The sequence below is a fragment of the Rhagoletis pomonella genome, unplaced genomic scaffold (genome assembly GCF_013731165.1).
Source record: "Rhagoletis pomonella isolate Grant_MI unplaced genomic scaffold, Rhpom_1.0 Rhpom_scaffold_00002, whole genome shotgun sequence".
Lineage (NCBI taxonomy): Eukaryota > Metazoa > Arthropoda > Insecta > Diptera > Tephritidae > Rhagoletis > Rhagoletis pomonella.
This window is the reverse complement of record NW_023458556.1, coordinates 51,893,945-51,914,020: the sequence shown is the minus strand read 5'-3', so window position 1 is coordinate 51,914,020 and position 20,076 is coordinate 51,893,945. Positions and strand designations below refer to the sequence as shown.

The window sequence follows — 20,076 nt, the reverse complement described above, 5'->3', positions numbered from 1 at the left end:
GATACTTCTCATCAATTTTATCTATCGTTAAAGTATCATCTTTTCTGCCATCGAATGAAAACGCTAACAAATTGGTATCATCTAACCGTTTGCGAAGCACTTCTTGTCTGCATTTCTCTTTTTCTCTGCGAACTTTCGATTTATCCATGATGAGAGGTTTCCCATGCTTATCTTTAATTTTAAAATCTAGCAAAAGAGCGGTTCCCAATGCTGATGCTACTCTGTCAGGCACACCAAATCTGTCACATACCAAGGCAAAGTTAAAACAATCGTATCTCTCTGTGTATTGTGAACTTGTGCTTCTATCCATATCTTCTTGAACCGGTGGCGGTGCGTATGTTGAATCATCGGGATCTTGGTATGTTGGCATTGATGACATAGACGTTGCTCCTTGCTCTTCAGTTTCCATCACAAATGCATCCATTGTTAGTCTTCTCTGATTATGTTGATCGTGCATGAACTCTTTGAGGCGTTCGGGAACCCAGCCGCATGCACATGGAGCTGCCTTCAGATCGCATTTACATGTTCCAATGTAAAAAATTGTTTCCAGAGATTTTACATACTCTGTAAATTGTTGGGTGTTGTTTCTTCTCTTGATTTGCTCTTGATACTTGTCAAGCAATTTATTCAATTTATTAAATACACTTTTTTTCAGCATTATTTCCATACCAAGTTTTTCCCAAATTCCAATCAACTTATCTTGTACTTGAATAGTGAATGATTTATGGGAAAACTTTTTTTGTTCTGTTTTAGCACGTTCGCTTAAGTAAAAATAATATCTCAAGATATCCAGATGGGTTGGTAAATTAAGATCAGTTAAATCAGTAGACACACCAAAAACAGTAACATCATGCTTGGGTATATGACTCATTGGGTTTTCGATAGTTGTTGATGTAGTTGCTTCATCTTGCGGTGTAGAGGATGGTGGATTCATTGTAAACTTTTTGATTTGGAATGGTCACTTCACTTATTATTTTTTTTGAAATATTTTTTTATCTGAAATTAGCACTTCACACTTTGAGTTCTTCACAACGACTTAATGCATTCACAAAAACTGTTGCGTTATATATGGTCTACGAGACGAGGTAATAAGAATGAAATGGTAATTTCAATTCTACCTGCTGTGTCTTGTGGTGGCTTAAAAAAAACAACACAAGCAATTTTACAATCTGCAATTGTGTCACAGTGATACCTTCATTGTATAAAAGGGTTGCAAAAAACGCGCACTTCTTAAGAAGGTGCCTTAAAATACCCACAAAAAGGGTTGTAAAAACAACCTTCATTTCTTAAGTAGGTGCTATAAAAAAACTACACAAGTAAGTTTACGACATGCAGCTGTGTCTTAAAAAACGCACACAAGCAATTTTCCTATTTGCAATTGTGTCACAGTGATACCTTCATTTTTTAAAACGGTTGAATAAAAAACCCACACAACTATGTTTACGACATGCAAATGCATCACAGTGATGCCTTGGTTTTAAAAGGGTCGTAAAAACGCTAATTTCTAATAATTTTTTTTTATTTCTTTTCTATTACTAAGTTAAATTCATTTTTTCATTTACATATGTTCTGACTAAATAAATTTCTAAAGAGAAAAATAAACTCCAAAAAGAAAAAACATAGGCATTTCGCTGATTTTTTCATGTAAAGTGCAAAACCGGCGATTTTTTGAAATGTTTGTATGGTGAACCCCCAGGGGGGTTCCAGGGGGTGTGCCACTGGCATCGGTGGGTCGGGCCTCCAAAGTTAGTGGGGGTCGGTCATACATTACATACATACCCAAAAGTTCGACCCAAATTGGGGGACATCAGAATTCGTTTTAGAGGTATGGTTCCTTCGGCAAAGTTTCTTATTTTGATCCCTAGAATATGATTTTCACAGAGCAATGGGCGATTTTTTTGCCTCCCCACAAATCGACCCGGCCTAATATACATATACGATTTCTTTGAGTTTTCTTGGTTTTCAAAAATTTTCAGCGCACAAATGCACACCTGCATGTGTATATATGTATGTACGCTAATAAGTTTATGCACTTTGAATAATTTCAAATTATTGTTTATAACACTAATTAAGCAATCCAATTGTGCATTGGTAGTGACATTTAGATACATATATATGTACATATGTGTGTGCATTGCTTCGCAACATAACCATGTACAGTTCAAGTAGAAATAAACAACATTTCACAAATTTTTAAAATGGTTAGCTGCTACATTGAGCGACTACTGAACAGCTAAACAAGTGCAACCGATGTGGTACAATTGTGGCAGCTATGCGGCAATAAAGTAATTTGCAAGTAAAACAACTGCACATTCGAGCATATTACATTTAAAGTAAGTGCCTGAATTTGATTGAACAATGTAAAAATTTCAAGAAAAACTATGCACAATGACAGCTTCGACCTGGCGCAAAAAAAAACACACTGGCATAAATATTTAGTTGCGATAAAAAAAAAGTATTTTTGCGCTGCAGACAATTCCACCTCAAGCACAAGTACTACTATTACAATGGGAGTGAATAAATAAATTCAATTTGAGGCCAAAAATGCGAAATGCAAAAAAAAAGAGACTACACACATGTATTAGGCGAGTGCGAATGTGAGTTGGTACGCAAAACAATGCGCATGCGCAGCATAGAAAAGTTTTTGTTCATGTGCAATAAGGCAGTGGGCGCTGCTAGACAAACCCCCCGATTAGGTGTGTGTGTGTGAGGGCAAAAACAAAGTGGCGCATCGACTAATTAAGCTGGTAGCATGGCGTCAAATTGCGCAGCCCTGACACGGCTTTTCAGTTACTTTTTTATGTTAACACTTTCAATGGAAAAAAGCGAAAAACATGTACAATAGAATTAAAGTACGAAAGGTACACATCCATTCATATGTATGTATGAACTAATGTAAATATGAACCTAGTATATACATGCATAAGAAACTACGCTGGTAGGCAAACGAATGAAATGAGAAAAAAATTAAAAACACCCAACTGCATGCAGTGAAAAGGGTTCACGTTAACGCCTACTAAGAAACATTGTAGCATTTTGCTCCCCTTTTGTGATACCACAATCGCGGGAATACTTATTGTCGCAACCATCGACCAGCACAGGGCAGGGGGGGGGCGCCAATGGCTGTAGGTCGCGTGCTGTCGCCGTTAGCTATAGAAAGTGAGTTGTGGGAATATATTATTGTTTGCTGCTGTTTTTGCAACCATTCAACCCACTTTAAGTAAATCATGTGTAAAAAAGTCAGGGGCCTCGTAACTTTTCATTTCATGTGAGTCGAGCTCAGTAGCTGCACTACAGTGAAAAATATGGTATAAAGAAATTGTCAAGACTGTTCACAAATCTGCTTAAGTCGCAACATGCAAATATATATCCAAGTATGTAGTATGTGCATTAAATATATGGGGCATTCCGGTCTAATTCGGACACCTATCCGTCTTTCTATCTCCGATGTTTTTCATATTTTTTTATATTATAAATAGTACCAATTGACGGCGACGTCCCTGTTTTTTTTTAAATTGTTTTATCTGGCCGTTTTCGAGATACCGATTTAAAAAAAAAAATCCTTTTTTTTTTAAATGCCCATAACTTTGCAAAGAGTGGGCTGATTTGGCCTACTTTTTTTAATGTCTCATTTTCAAACACTTGGAATATGAATTCGAAAAAATCTTCAAACTCGTATTTTTTGCAAAAATTTTTAAAACTAAGATCTGATTTCCATTAAGTTTTTTAATGTTTCATTTTTAAAACACTGGGAAATAAATTCGAAAAAAATTTCTAACTCGTATTTTTTGCAATATTTTTAAATTTTTAATATTAAGTTCCTTTAACTTTAATTAAGGCATTTGATTTGACGAATTGAAAATTAGCTGGTTTTACATAAATTTAACAACTCTAAAAGGATAGATCCCATTGTTATCCCATTATCGGACTACGATGAAAAGTAGTGAATAAAGGAATTAAAAAAAAAAAAAAAAATTTTCAAGAAAATCGATCAGTCAATATTTCTTGGAAATCAACATATCGCACACCTAGATCTAAAGTGCGATCAACTAAAAAAAAATGTATGGCGATTTTTTTGCATAAATCAATTCATAGGCCTTACATCCAATTAATGCAAATATTTTTTTCTTCATGATTATATACATTAACTAAAAGCCTACTGTTATACCTTGTTTTTGTATTAATTGCGCTGCATCTGTACGATCCACAAGCAGTTATATTTCCCTCTTTGAATTTAGTTCAGTTTAGTTCTGTTAGTTCACAGAGAAATCTAGGTGTGCGATATTATATTATTAAAAATTTTAAAATTTTATAGAAGTTTAATGGAAATACGGGTTTGAAAATATTTTCGATTAAATATTCCAAAAAGTGTTTTGAAAATGGAAAAGCTCGAAATTTTTTGTAAAATTATGGGCATATAAAAAAGGAATATTTTTTTTAAATCGATATCTCGGAAATGGCAGAACAAATCAGAGAGGCCTCTCTCAGTTGGTACTATAACATAAAAAATTATGTAAACAATCGGAGATACAAAAGCCAAATGGGTGTCTGAATTGGGCTGGAATGCCCCCTTTATGCACTTACGTACATACATACATACTTTTGATTGCTTCCACTTTACCAAGTGCACATAAATTTAATTGCTGCTCATTGTACCTATGTAAGTATTTATGTAGGCACTAGGCACATAAGTAAGTGCGCAATTCTTTTTAGCGGAGATTTGCTCTTGCTCCAGTTTTTCGCACATAACATTATGGTTATTGTTTTTATTTGCACTTATTAAGTATGTATTTCTGTTAGTGCACTCTTTAAAAACCTGAAAGTGCATTTGTTTCTACACCCACAATTCTACGTCCACACTTCAACCGCATTAAATATTCCCCAGCGATGCACAGCTTATGACACTTGCACATACATACCTTTTACAAATAGTAACAAAATTAATATGGAAAACTAAGCTAAAGAATAAATACGAAGACATATGAAAACGTTGCAAGTGTTCATTATTTTTCTACCCTTTCCTTTTATGCATGTTGTTGACCATGCAGTTAAACAAGTCATGACTCTGTGCCTTGCTTTGTCTATTGTATTACAATATACATACATATGTATGAAAGCTGTATTTCAATCCCGTCGTTTGCCTAGATTTGCTTGTTGCAACAACCTTGAACGTATTTTTTAATGAGCTTAAAAATAATTGTCACATAAGTAAATATTAATGAATGGTTATAGTGCAGCACTCTGGGCAATTGAAAAGGTCGTGCACTAAATTATGCTAAATTTAAGTTTCTCTACATTTAGAAAATGTGCATATGAATGCGTCTATTACACGTAAAAAAAATTTCTTGACGCTTTGTCAAAATACTTCATGGTAATTAATTTAACTTTTAAATCGGTTAAGAAAAAACAAAATGTACTTAATATGAATCTTTTAAATTCCTTAACCCCCTCTAGAGAAAATGTAATTCACGTCAGTTGAAGCTTAAGGAAAATATGTAATTCGATACCATTATACCTTATGTAAAATTTTCCGCTGAACACGAATATGAATATATAAAAAGAGTATAACATTATTTGAGATTTTATTAGGCAAATTTCGCCCTGGGTGCAATTTTTTAAGGATTTGGCAGGCCCATCTCAAATTTCACTTCACATTAGAAATGCTTATTAAATTTTATATCAGCTATGTACGGTGTTCTACGTCCATTTTTCTTCCGCGTTATGTTATGTTGTTGAACGCATTTCACCTCAACTCACCACAGCTGACATTAAATCACTGCCCTCATCTCACCTCAATTAACCTCACATCAACTCCTCACTTCACCTCAACTCAGTTAAACTCACCTCACCCCAACTCACCTCATTTCCGCTCAACTATTTTTGCCTCGCCTTATTTTTCGCTATGTGACATTTTCAAAGAGAGATGCCACTCTCATTGCTCTCATTAGTCTGTTCCAGTACCCACAAGATTTACAAGAATTACTGAGAAGGCATTCTTGTACATATACCCCCAGTATATTTATAGTCGAAACAAAGTCGATTATAAAGTTAGTTGCCGCCATTTCATTGAAAATTATGACAAAAAGCAGCAACTAACATTAGTGTCGACTTCATTTAGGCTATGAATACGCATTATTCAGTTATGTCTTCCTAACTTAATCCTGGAGTACGGGAACTGACTAACTGATTACACTGAACAACTGATTCTGGGAGATTATGCGATCAATGCTCAGCATAATTATACCACTGCTTCACATGCGCTGATTCGCTGTGCCCTGCATTTGCAATGTAAGTATAACCAGCGCTTTAGTTTTAATGGGCGAACACTCGTATACAAGTATATAAAAAGGTATAAGTTCCTCAATATTTATTTATTTATTTATTTATTTATTTATACAGCGTTTCCTTTTTCAAATATTATAAAATAGTTAAATATTTTTTTATGCACACATTTAGGGGATTCACAAGTTTGTCTATATAAAATAACGATTAAAATGGTTTTAAAGGATTTCTAACTACACTGAAATATTTTTGTACCGATGACAAACATATAATAAGATCTTATCATGTATAGCTAATCCCCTAAAACCATTTTAGTAATTTATTTGCATAGAAATATTTTAAGTCCTACGGTATTACGACGCTTAACATGCCTTGTGGAAAATTTAAGCATTTTTCAAAGCAGACTCTTCTAACGAATAAAATTAATTTTTTTAGTAATTATATTTTACGGAACGCGGTTAATCATCTTTTTCATTAATAAAAATCTTCATTACTCGAATAATTGAATAGTCAAACAACTGATTAGCCAACTTGCTATAATAATCGCACACCCCTGATATTTTATTATGCCATTTTAATACAAAAATGATAGAATTGGAATTGCCCGCATATTCTCGTTTTTGGTTGACAATTTCTCGGTTTAGCCGATTCACCAACGCGTGAAGTCAAGCTAAAGTTTGCTATACATTGAGGTTCTTCACGCTTGCTTGGTTATCAGGTTATGTGTTTATGTGGTTATAAAATACACTAAACAATAATAATTTTTAACCAGATAACCTGATAATCAGGCAAGTGTGAACATCCTCATTTATTTTTTTTTTGTATTTGCTTTTTATTGCATTTATGTATAAAGAGAAACATGTAACAAAGGCTTCCACTTTCTGACGAACCTAAATAAACCCACTTCGCGATATATATATACATAGGTACTATGCGTATAGATTTACTATACATATGTATGTACATATAGTATAAATATGTATGTATTTTTTGTTTATTTAAAAAATAATAAAAGTTGCTAAGTAGTATGACTCATAGTTGATTGAAAATGTGACAGTGGCGAATACTGACGGTTCATACAATATGTTTTATTTTTGTGTTGTTGCTTTATTTGTGATGATACACTGATGAAGTCACCACGCAAATCCCTTATACCTGCCTACAAGAACACGTACATGTAAATGTGAACATACCCTGTCGGAATAAAGCAGACAGAATCAAAAATTAAAAAAAAATCTTTTTTATTAATGATTTCTATGTAAAACAAGCTGATCTTTCGATTAATTACTAAAAACAACCTTAAATGACCAGAATGGAGGAAAAATACAAATAAATTTCAAAATTTGAAAGCGCATAGCACCATCGGATAGCCCTTACAAAAATCTATTGAAATTATGGTTTTTGAATTTTGTTTTTTAATTTTTTGCCTGCTTCCCAGCTAGTCGAAGTGTAGCTTGTTTTGAGCCGCTCAGCGTGCTTGCGATATTTGACGTGAATTGCTCCATGTATGGAAACCGGTAAAGTTATTTAATCTCCACGAGCTTTTATTTAGCATACATCCCATGCTTGCTCTAATAATTTATTGCTTCCTCGAGGTTGTTAGAAAATCCGTTGGAAGAATAACTTTGCCAAGCAAAATTGGCTCTAGTCAAAGTTTTTAAGCTGGAATATGTGGTTTATTGGGTAGGTTTAGAAGGCGCAGCAGTTGAGCGCAACCGTTGCTAAAAAAATCAGTGATCGTAATGTGTCTTCTGAACGGCTTGATACATTATAGCCGAAAATATCAAAACAGCTATTTCGAGTTCACCCAATTTGGTGGGACGACTTTGTGCCTTCGCTTAAAAATTGACATATCTACAACCGAATATATGTATACATACCTATATTTTACATACATACATATGTATAGATATATTTAAGTATATAACAGTTTATAAAATGACGTTACATTTTTTCTTTACCATTTATTTGAGGACAGTGTCTCACCTTTCTTGCTCTGGACTTTCTTGTTTTTTTTTATGCCTTTATTTGCGGCTCAGTTTCGATTCACATAGAATATGCATACTCACTTGTATGATAAACATATACATGTTTACTTACATATGTATGTATGCATATGCATACCAACCTACTCATGCCTATAATTATAATGTATCCATGCCATCTTCAAGTACTTGTAAGCCCTCTTGACTCATCTTTCGCTACAGACATACAGATTAAGTTGTCGTATTTAGTTAGCTACAAAGTTCGTAACATTTAAATTTTCTCTTGACTTTGTGGTTCAGCATACAAAATCGCAAACTTTGTAAGTTTCTTCGTACAAGCATATGCACATACATGTCTGTGTTCGTATGGAATAATAGCTTATGTCTAGAAGCTGGCTTTAGTATAATGTGGCATTACTTTTATGCATTAAACGCCAAGGAATTTTTTGATGAGACTTAATAAGAATATTGATTTGCTAGTATCGGAACTATTTATTGCACGTTTACTTGCCAAAAGTTCTTCAACGGCTCGACGCCAGTGAGTCATTCGTAATCGTATGCTGCGAATGCCGCATTATACTAAAGCCAGCTTCTCGACATAAGCTACTATTCCATATGAACACAGACATGTATGTACAATCAAACCTAAAAAGGCATTAACTTCGTAGCTCTGAGTCTTTAGATGTTTTTTGTTATTTTAAATTCAGAATTTAGTGCTCATCTTTATTGTTGACAGGCGAGTCTAATTAGCATTTTTTATTTCTAAATTTAGTTTTTTATTTAATTTATTAAAGGTGAATTACCTTTAACGTCCAGTTAGAACAAAGCGAATGCATATTTACCCATATGAAAAATTAAAAGTTGTTACCCAAGTTGAAACGCGCTTGCATTCATCTTAATTTAGGCGAAACTCTTAATGGTTAACGTTATTTATTGTTACTCTATCAAACTTTAAATGGAATTTCAACCATGCTTCGTAAAAGGTTTGTATTATACACTGCAATAGCGAGATCACCAGGTTTTCAAAGCGGTGGAGCCAAACAGCGCTTAATGCTCTTTTTAACCGACTTCCAAAAAAGGAGGAGGTTATCAGTTCGTCGGAATAATTTTTTTTTTTTTTTTTTTTTTTGTTATGTATGTTACCGCATAACTTTGGACCGCGTCAACCGATTTCTTTTTGTATCGGAAAGGTAGTGTCTCAGAGGTGGTCCCATACTAATCTGGTTGAGATCCGATCAGTGGATCATGAGATATATAATATATATATATTTTTTTTTTATATGGGAGTTGAAGTTGGTTTTTTTTTGCTAAAAATTACTTGTTTCATATGTAATTAGATCAACACTAGTCCTTGAATGCATTGAGAAGCTTAACTCCCTTGGTAGGCAAAACAATAATAATACTCTTAAGGAGGACCCCAGGAAGGAGATGATCGCACTAAGGGATCAAATTGACGTGGCTCGGTAGGACTGCGCCAGGCAAAGAGTCTACTGGGAGGGTACAACAGTAAGAGATTCCAAAACTTGATTAACATCCCTAAGGAAAAACCTACAATACTAACCGGTATCCTTATAGACAAATAGGGCATCTGTAAGTAAATATAAGCACATTCACTCCCTACCGTCAAAGACGCTGCTGCTATTCTTAAAGGAAGAGCAGAGGGCACAATAGAGGTGGCGGTGCACACCTCATTTTTTTTAATAGCTATCTATCTATTTGTCGCGACATGTGTGTTTGAGAATTATTACGAAACTTAATTGTCTCTTTGAAAATTTTCGGTAAAAAAGTATACATATAGTATCATTACTCCGCGATCCAGTGACATTGCCAGGATTTCGAGAAGGAAAGGGGCGGGTTGAAGGAAATGTTCAACGATAACTTAATGGTGGATCCTTTCTTACATATATGGGTCATTCTCTCCGTTGTATATTTTTTGTCCACTCGCCAATTTCTAACCGAAAATTTCTAACTAAAAGTTGACAAGTTTTAACTGCTGATACAGAGTAGCAGTTTGATGTGTGAGGATGCCAGCTATACTGGATGGATTTTATAAAGAACATGTGTTATCCGATTAAATTAATGACACTGACCGGTTAACATAACACTCCAAGCCTACCAAACAATTGCTTTTATGAAAGATTTTGAAAGGCTCTGAATAAAGAGCATCTTTTGCGAAAAGGTTTTTATATGCCTTTGCCAGAAGACATATTATATATTTTTATTTTTTCTTATTTTTTTAATATTTTCTCCTCCATTTTATGAATTAAGGAAATTTGAAATGATTAGTTACGGTTAAAAATATTTCGAAAACGCTCGATAAAAGTAAAAAGAGTTTGCTGAGAATTTTTGATAAACTTTTCGGGTTTTCTGACCTTTAACCCTGTGGCACTTGCTGCTATGAGCACTTCTAGTTTGTTTTTAAAAACTACAAAATGAAGGCCCTTGCAAAACTCGAAATACAAACACTCTATTTAGGCACCTAAGACTCTCCTCTTCTGGATTGCCATAATTAAATTTTTTTATTTATTTTATACCGTGTAGGTAAATGTAAAAGTCGTGAGCAAAATTGTACAAAATTTCTTCAACATTTACATACATATGTACGCAGAGATGTACATATTTCCATGATGTGTATTTTCTCTCCTCATTCCCATAAGATTTGCATGATTTTTCATAATTTTTTATCACTTCGGTTTTCCTAACCTCATTTGTTGCTGCGAGATTGTATTCGGGGTTAATGCTAGTCACAGTAGCCATTTCCCACAGCATTAGCATTAATTGCATTCAATTGACACTGCAAGAAGAATCATTATATCAAATTTGCTAGCAGATATGAGCACAGCTGGAAACAAGTTATTTGTTATTGTTTGTAAATGAATTGGTAGTATGAACACTTGCACTCAAGCACAATTAACTGCAAAAGTGTAAAATAAACAAATAAAAAAAAATATTTTCTCACGCAAAGTTAGTAGTCTATTATTTTAATTAAACGCAACAGTAGACCTGTTCATTCACGAGTATTTAATAGATTAATAAAAGTCCTATTTAAACTTCATGTGGCTCAATTATGTATGTATGTATTACCTCTTACTGCATATCGCACACCGTCTTCAAAAGAGTCACAACTAAAAATTTGGCATTTTTGAGATAATGCGCTAAAAATGTACGCAGAGCTTTTATTTATTTATTTTTTAGCAAAATCTGGAGAAAAATTTTTGTTATTTGTTAAAAAAAAAACCTAAGGTAAATTCGCCCTTGTCTATATGATTATTATGTGCTAAGAAATAGTTTTTCGCATTTTCTGGCAATCGTATTATTTTGTGTTGTGACTCTTCTGAATACGGTGTGCGATACCAACCAACTACTTTCTTGACACAGTTTGATAATGCAGTTACCCGATTTCATTAAATGGCATTTATCATGTGGAGAATATGTATTTACATATGTATTTGTGCATGTTTCTGTGTATGTAACTACTTACTGTTTATTAATTCTAATATGTAGGTATACGTATATTTCTTTCGTTATTAAATACTTTCATAAAATATATGTACATATGTATGTATGTAAGTAAAAGTTCTAGCAATAACTGTAACGTTATCTCAAGGTAATTTTTATAATATTGCCGGTTCAAAACATTAACCTGTGCATTCAATCATAAAGATATATACTGGGTGTCCTAGAAGGCGACGTCAAGCAGGAAACGATAGACAGGCGAGGTCATAATAGTTATCAGAAAAAGATAAACTATTTTGTTTTTTAAATTATAGACATAAAAAACCAAAAAATTTACACCCTGTAATGGTTTTTAATTCCCGTTACTACAAATTTGTACTTTTTCTCATTTTTTTTTAAAAGTTATGCTTCTGTAAATTGTCGTCTAAAATTTATAGCGCACTGCTTTAGCTTGGAAGAAAATGACACTTGCGAGATTGCTTGCAAAATTTTGGCCAATTTTGATTTTTGTAAAGAAACTCAGTTTTCAAAATTTGTTTCCTACTTACTTAAAGCGATTGTAGTGTAGCCAAGACTTCTTGAAGCCGTAAATTTTACTTAGTTCTAGTTCGAGGAGAAAGTCATTTTATGATGTGCGAGATAGAGAAAGGGATCAGTCAAGCGTCTTCGCTTTTAATATTAATTAATTTTTTATAAAAATGTAGCATACTACATGTGTAAATACGATTTTAAAATTTTATACAAATTTAAAAAACTTGTCAACAAAGGGATGTGCTATCCTAACAACCTGCAGTGCATAAGTTAATAATAATTCCCCTTTAAAAACTTTGCGAAATAGTCGGGAAATCAATAAATAGCTCCTAAACTACTGATCATGTTGGAACATGTTGTTGACGTTGGTGATAGGAAGTTAATTAGCATCGCTAATGTAACAATAATTTTGAGACTGGCCAACTATAAAAAAAATTCAATTAAGTGAGTGCAACTTTTTTCAGGGTTCAAAAAAAAAAAAATAAAATTTGGCTAAATCTCAAAAACGGTTTGACTTTTTTATATTTCATATTAGAAATGCCATGGGTTCAAATTTTTGTCTGCTAGTGTTATTCGTGATTTTTGTTGAAGTAGAAACATTTGTCTGAATATTTAAACTAGTTTTCATGTTTTTTTTTTATAACAATGTATTTATTACTTCATTCCTTTTGCCACGTTTACATTATTTCAGTTGCATGCCAGTCCAGTGATCCAATCCAGAGCTGGACTGGGGTGACATTTGTTTACATTATTCCAGTTAATTAGAAGCCAGTAAAATGAATATCGAATTTGAAAAGTTTTCCCAACCTCGTTGTCAAACAACAAATGTTGCCGATATCTTAATTTTGGTAAACAAATTGGCAAACATCGAATTCTGTTTATGGAACATTTGACGAAAGAACTCAAATCACCCTTTCAACAGGGTATCACAATATAATATCGGGCCCTGAATAAAAAAGTTATGAAGAAACTGTTTTTAATACATACAAACTAGAAAGCCATTTTGGCCAGCTCGGTAATCCTGAGGTACAAAATTCTTTGCAGCAAATGGGGTTTTCAAGTGTTTTGGAAAGAAAATGTGAATATCTACACTGGCGGTGAAAAGTGGATGAATGGTGTTTTATTTTTAATATTTACAACGTTTTTCAAGGTAAATTTAAAAAAAATATGGTTCATCTTTAACCAAATATATATATATATAAATCCAATTTCCAAACTTTATACAGAATTTAGAAAAATTCCAAAAATTTTCATCAACATTTTTATAAAATTTTTGGGTACGCCGTTACAAGACATGAAATTTTAGTAAAATAAATGCAAGTATTGAGCGGCTAAAAAATCGCACTGGGTTTTAATATTTTTTGCTGGTGTTTCTTCCATTTTTTTCGCAAACGAAATTTTTATATGGGACCGAAACAAATTAGTCGTTTTATTTGACTCAGTCTAATGTGCATACATAATTATGTTTGTACTATAATTTGCTTAGATTGATATGACTCTTCCACTGACTCTGAACTTGAACTAATTAATTAAACTTATTTTGCGTACATAGTTAGACAAACATATTTAGGTACATATATACTTGTACATTTTCATGTAGATTATCAAAATTTTGAGACAGCACTAGAGGTCATCTGTAATTAACTGCGCATGTGTAAAACTCCCACGAAGCGGAAAACGGAAACAGAAAATATAATGAGATACAAAAATATTTACATATATACGTACATACACTGGCGGCAGAAATAATAGATTCGTAGAAGAGTTGAAGAGTTTTGGCTATATTTCTTTAGTTTATTTTATGTTTAATATTTTTTTATAAAAGCCTAGGTAGTTATGCAACAAAAATCATATGAATCTCCTTTTTAAACTTTGAACAAAAGTTATAAAAATTCGACAAATTTTCACCAAATTCTCAAACTTTTTATTCAGAATTTTTAGACTAATTGTTGGTATTCAGTTTTGTAGCCAACTCAATTTTACTATCACCAAGTGCAAGTTTGAATTTCCTACAAAATACCGTTGATTTTTAAGAATTTTTTCCCAATACAAAGTGTGCTCGAAATTTTTTTATATGGAAGAAAATGCCTAGCATCGTCAAGAAAAAATATTGTCAAAAATCAACGGTATTTTCTAGCCACTTGAAACTTACACTTACTAAAAGGATTTTACGTGGTAAAAATGCGTTTCTGCCTAAAAATGTTTATGGTTCTGTCTGTTCCTCCTCTTTATCTTTGTGCTGCAACAACTTGTTTCCACGTCTTATATAATGTCCAGTCACTTGCTTTGTGGTATAAATAAAATCAAAATTTGAAACCAAAGTTTATTTGTATTCAGCAACCCTCCAATTTTCCTAGCCTAGCAATTTGAATTTTTTTGTGGTCTCTTGACCTTGCAGCCTGATGTCTGCCCTTTTATCACTTGTTTAGATAACCGTACAACGAAAATTTGGCTGATAGGATTTCTTTTTTTTTTATAGCGTGGACTTTCTGATCGTTTTGCAAAAACTTTTAATTTTTTTTTGCTTGGTGTGTGCACTTAAATTACGTGCACAGTGAAAATCCCACGCGGCTTGATTACAAAATTTTAGGAAATCAGCCAGAACTTCTTTTTGAAATATAAAATTCAGCAATTACTAAGAAGGTGCAAAACTGGAACAATCCAGTTCATTTTTATTTTTAGTATTTTTTCTAAGCTTCCATATGCGACTTTTTAATTGTCAAACGTTAAGTTAAACATCGGTAAGGCGAAATGCAAATTTTAATTACCATAAAGTAAATAAATTGAAATAATACCGTACCATAAATTTAAATTTTGTTTTGTTGTAGATTAACGAAATCGTCGGATAGCATTAGAGTTCATCTTTCATTAACTGCGCATGCGTAAAAACTCCCACGAAGCGGAAAACGGAAACAGAAAATGTAATGAATAGAAACAAAAGATACAAAAATATTATGTACTCACATACATTTGCATGTACAGATATTTATATTTGGACACTGAAATGCAAATACATATGTATATGTAAAGACTGGTTTTCACTATGTCATATTTTGACGCCAAAATTTAGCGACGTATATTGACACAACTTTATCTCCTTTTTGCATACCTTTACCGATGATATTACGGGCCTAAAACTGACAGATAGCCGATTTAGCAGCGCATGTACACGACTAAAGATCTTTACTGATCAAAATCAATCGATAAGCCGCATTTTAATCCCATTTGGCAATGTGTTTTCACTTATTTGACGATAAATGCCATTGAATTTTCATAATGAAAACCAGCCTTATGTAATTTGTATTAATTTTTTATTATATTATATTTTTATTTTTATTAATTTCATGCTGGGTTTACGTCGTGAATACTGAACACAAGCTCGAAAGGCTGGTTTCCCTTATAAAAGAAAATCCCAATACTCAGTTGGCACGATCACTGAGAATAAAATCGTAGACTTTCGTCAACTTATGCAGGCGAAAAATTGCCTCATGCAGCTTAAGGCTATTAGACTCCAGAGCTGTCTAAATTTTTAAAGGGAGGCTTTGAATGGCAGTCTGAGTAGATTTATCTGGATGATAGGCAAATTGGTTCTTATTCGGTGGCCGTTCCCTTAGGTTGACTTCCTTGATATGCTGATCCAGTATTTTCCCCATGTCTTTAGGAGAAAGGGACTCAGGCTAATTTGTCGGTAGGACGAGGGTAGAAGTTCTACCGTACACAGTTTTTGTAAAAATACGACCTTAATAGTACATTCCACAGTGTGCCTTAACTTACTCTTAATCAAAGGTGCTCTCACTGTAAATTTTCTGTCATATCTTGAATATGCATTGTTTTCTGAGTAATTTGCAAAAAAATTCCAAAAATCTTGTATCGAGCCGTTTTTGAGTAATTCGACTTTCCAGGTTAAAAAATTTAAGTTTTTGGGTTTTATGAAAATTATTGAGTATCATTGCAACAAAAATTAATAATAACAATTTATAATTAAAAAAATATATAAATATGAAACCATTTATATACATATGTGTATGAATGTACACTAGGGTGCTCCTTAAATGTAGGCAGCAAATTTGTACATCCGATTTCCTAAGCCTCAACCCCTACGTCGATGCTATTATAGTCAAAGATATGACATATACATTTTTGCCCTCATTGAAGCCGGTTAAGGCGTGTCGTACAAGCGTCAAAGTTCAGATGGCCCTATGACGATGTCTTAGCCGACTTCAATCGGGACTAAAATTGGTATGTGTTATCCTCGACTTTAGTAGTATCGATTTTAGGCATTATATTAAAAAAAACATATTTATTAATTTTTTGAGCCCTTAGATGCATCTGGTCTTCGACGCCTTTGCGACTCTCATACTCTCATTCTTATAATAATGTGACGTCACACCCAGTTGCTCTCAGCTCGATTGGCGCAATCTTGTATTCTATCAGTCTTGTTTCACAGGTGGTCCCATACAAGGTGTATTAAACAAGGTGGGATTGACAACTCAGGTAGGCTCTCTTTTAAGGTACTAGTATGCCAAAAAATATAAACAAGCGATTAAAAATTAAAAAAAAAAAATTCAATTTGACTTTATATGATGGTTCTTCCCAGAGCAATGTCAAATTCAATCCCACTTTGTTGAATACATTTTGGTCCCATAAGAATTTGGTTTAGATCCGAACATTGGATTAATGGTAGTCCTAAATTTTTATATGAGAATTGAAGTCGGTTGTGTTTTTTGCTTACAAATTACTTGTTAATTATACATTGTTACTATTTTCTGGTTCAGTATTACTCAATAACTTTCGTAAAGTTCAAAAGATTTAAATTTTAAACCTAGAAAATCGAATCGAAAAGATTTTGATTTCTTTTGCCATAACTCAGAAAATTAATTTACAGTGAGAGCACCTTTGATTCCCACTACACTGAAATCACTCGCGAAATCTTTTGTAATCCAGGTGGATTTCTCATATATTTTCATGAATTCGATTCCTTGAATTTTAATCCGAATTCAACGAAATCCTATCGAAATCCTCACTTTTGTAAAACGAATAAACCTTTAGATACTACAAAGTTCAATCCTGTAGACTGCTTCACCTGAAATGTCAAAATTCTCTACATAAACAAACGCACACAACCACATACATTAATTAGAAAATGTCCACGAAATCCAAAAAAGCGCGATGGAAACACTTAAAAAGGTTTTTAAGATTTCGGGCTCGATATCTCAGATTTCAGTGCAGTGGTAATGTAATATAACCATAAACCATCTGCTGGGACCGAATACTAATATTTATATGGAAATATTTTTGAATTTTGATTAAATTTACCGAGCTATGCTTTAAATTTTCAGTACTACGCACTTGTGTATCGACACCTGAGTGGACGATCGACCTATCTCGGCAGCAAGTCCAAAAACGACCTACATATATATATCTCACAAAACTTTTCAAGAACGCCATATTTCAAAATTTGGTTGAAGAACGCCCTATCTTAGAATTCAATTCAAAAACGCCCTATCTCAGCTCCCTATTGAAAAATGGCCTATCTCAGCACATTTTCAAAATATATGTTCGGTTGAGGTAGGGCGCCTTTAGCCGCCAACTTTTTGTGAAAGTAGAAAAGGCATAATTTCAAGACTCCTCTATATTTACAAATATTTTTGTTGAAAAATTTTAAATTGTCATGCTATTCACCTATTTTATTTTTTATTTTTTAGCATTACACATCAAAATCATACAACGCGTAGCATCATGACGTTCTATTGGTGGTCACATTGGTTCTGGATAACAACGTTAAGCAGTGAGTATAGTTATATTCATACCGTTGCATTTTACCCAGATACTTAGCTATTGCTTTTCTTTCAATACATCCAGCTATCCTTCTGAGCATAGCCATCGTGCACACATATCCTAGCCAGGATATTTCCCAAGAGTACAATCAAAATAGTAAATCAGTGAAAGCCGTTACAAAGCTACATCAGACGACAGCCTCAATAGAATGGTCCACAACGACGACAGGCACCGCTCTTACTCAAAGTACAGAAGAGGAGGGTATTGTTGAAACTGCGCCACAGCAAAGCCAAGAAGACAATGCGGGAGGCAGTGGTGATGAATTGCCTACAGAGGACACGGACGATAGCGCTGTGGCACAAGCAGACAAGGAATTAGAGCGGCAAACTGCTGAAGAGCATGAGAATGTGGTGGAGAATGAGAGCAGACTGAGCCCGGAGCAGTTGGAGTACAAAAGATCTGCAGGGAATTTTAATAAAACGCTAGAAGATGTTAAAGACGAAGTTGAGACTGTTGAAGAGCTAGAGGTGGCTGCAGTTGTGGCTGAGCAGAGATCGATGCCAATGGAGGAAAGAGGTCTAAAATTGAGAGGCGATGATGCAGAGATGAATAATTATACGAACTTTAGTCGGGCTTCCGACCAGTCGAAGTAAGTAATTCAAGTGAAGGATCTCCCAGTCCTATAAATCTCTTTTTTTTTGGATATTTAGAACCAATACAACTTGCGAAAACTGTCAAAGAGGCGCCAATGAGCTAAACAACAGCACCACAACAGCCACACGAACCCTACAGGCACCGAAGGCAGCGAGCGCGTCGACCACCATTTCGACGACGCTGCCTGTGGCATCAAAATCTCGCTTGGACTCCTTACACTCCGAGACGTTGGAGTGGTTGAATGCGATTGCAGCAGCTGCCGCTGTACCAGCGCCCAAATTGCTTACGAATGCGCCAGAATCAAGCGAAAACGATCGTGGAACGCTTACTGTACCAACAGAGTCGGCAGCAGCGACGGCACAACAACGCATACCCTTCACGTTGGAGAATGCCAACAAGGAGGAGGAATTGCGACGCGCCGAAAACGAGCATCGATCGCGAAAATCGAAAGTGCTATCGGCCGAATACAAGCATATTAATCGATTCATAAACTACTCAGCGGACACAAAGAGCCTATTGACGCGAAGTGCGTCGACGGCGCCCAACGATTTCGATGGCGGTGAAGAGAGCAACATCTCCTCGGAGGCATTATCGATACAGGTGAGCCGATATGCATTGGAATTCGAACGAGATTGTGATCTAAGTTTTTCTTCTTTTCCCGTAGCGTACTTACTTTCTCGACGCTGGCGCCATTTCTGCCATTTGTTTCACTATCTTCGGTATATGCTGTACTGTTGGCACCATTGGCATAGTGCTCTATCGGCGTAGATACCTCAATAAACCACAGGCGCTTAGCGAGCCTGACTCGAGTGTCTACATCGATGATAGCACGATGCGTGTAAGTGTAAGGAATCGTTTAATCAGGCTAAGAATTTATAATGGCTGCGTAAATGAAGTTAATTTCTTTTGATGATTTACAGGATAACTCCGATGAGATGTACAGTTTGGATAACGATTCATTTCTCAATTCGCTAGAGGCGATGACAATACAAAACTACTGGACGGACACCGTTAAACATACAAAGCTTTAATTTCGTTTACAAGGAGGGGAGACATGCATATACGAGTATATATGTACATATTAATTAGATATTCATACATATATGCATCATTATTAGAAACATTAGAAAATTAGTATAAAATATTGTCTAATTGAAGAATATTATCTATTATTAATTATAAGTTAGTTTGCATCTACTAAACTCAAATTAACATAATCATTAAGTTTAAATAGATATTTAGCTGTTAGTGATGTGATTGAGATTCCCAGAGTCAGGGGTTAACAATTTTGTTTGTATGTTTTTTATTTTTTTTTACTTAAATTAATGAAAATTTTATGTAGGAGGGATGTGATTATTTTTTAATAGTATGTATCTTAATTTTTCTTTAT

The 20,076-nt window shown here is 34.1% G+C and overlaps 1 protein-coding gene across 3 annotated transcripts in view; it reads left to right on the top strand.

Moving 5' to 3' along the window:
* LOC118733787 overlaps window positions 1-20,045 on the top strand; it is a 72,802-nt gene extending 52,757 nt beyond the window's left edge. Inside the window, exons 3-7 of one of the 3 annotated variants that reach the window (XM_036463357.1) lie at window positions 17,960-18,042; window positions 18,117-18,681; window positions 18,743-19,286; window positions 19,351-19,524; window positions 19,607-20,045. In XM_036463357.1, the coding sequence (XP_036319250.1) occupies window positions 17,994-18,042; window positions 18,117-18,681; window positions 18,743-19,286; window positions 19,351-19,524; window positions 19,607-19,717 (1,443 nt within the window). In that variant the 5' untranslated portion in view covers window positions 17,960-17,993 and the 3' untranslated portion in view covers window positions 19,718-20,045. Of the gene's footprint in view, window positions 1-17,959; window positions 18,043-18,116; window positions 18,682-18,742; window positions 19,287-19,350; window positions 19,531-19,582 lie in introns of all 3 variants that reach the window. The other 2 variants (XM_036463356.1, XM_036463355.1) reach the window with 2 other exon arrangements.
* The last annotated feature ends 31 nt before the right edge of the window (window positions 20,046-20,076 follow it).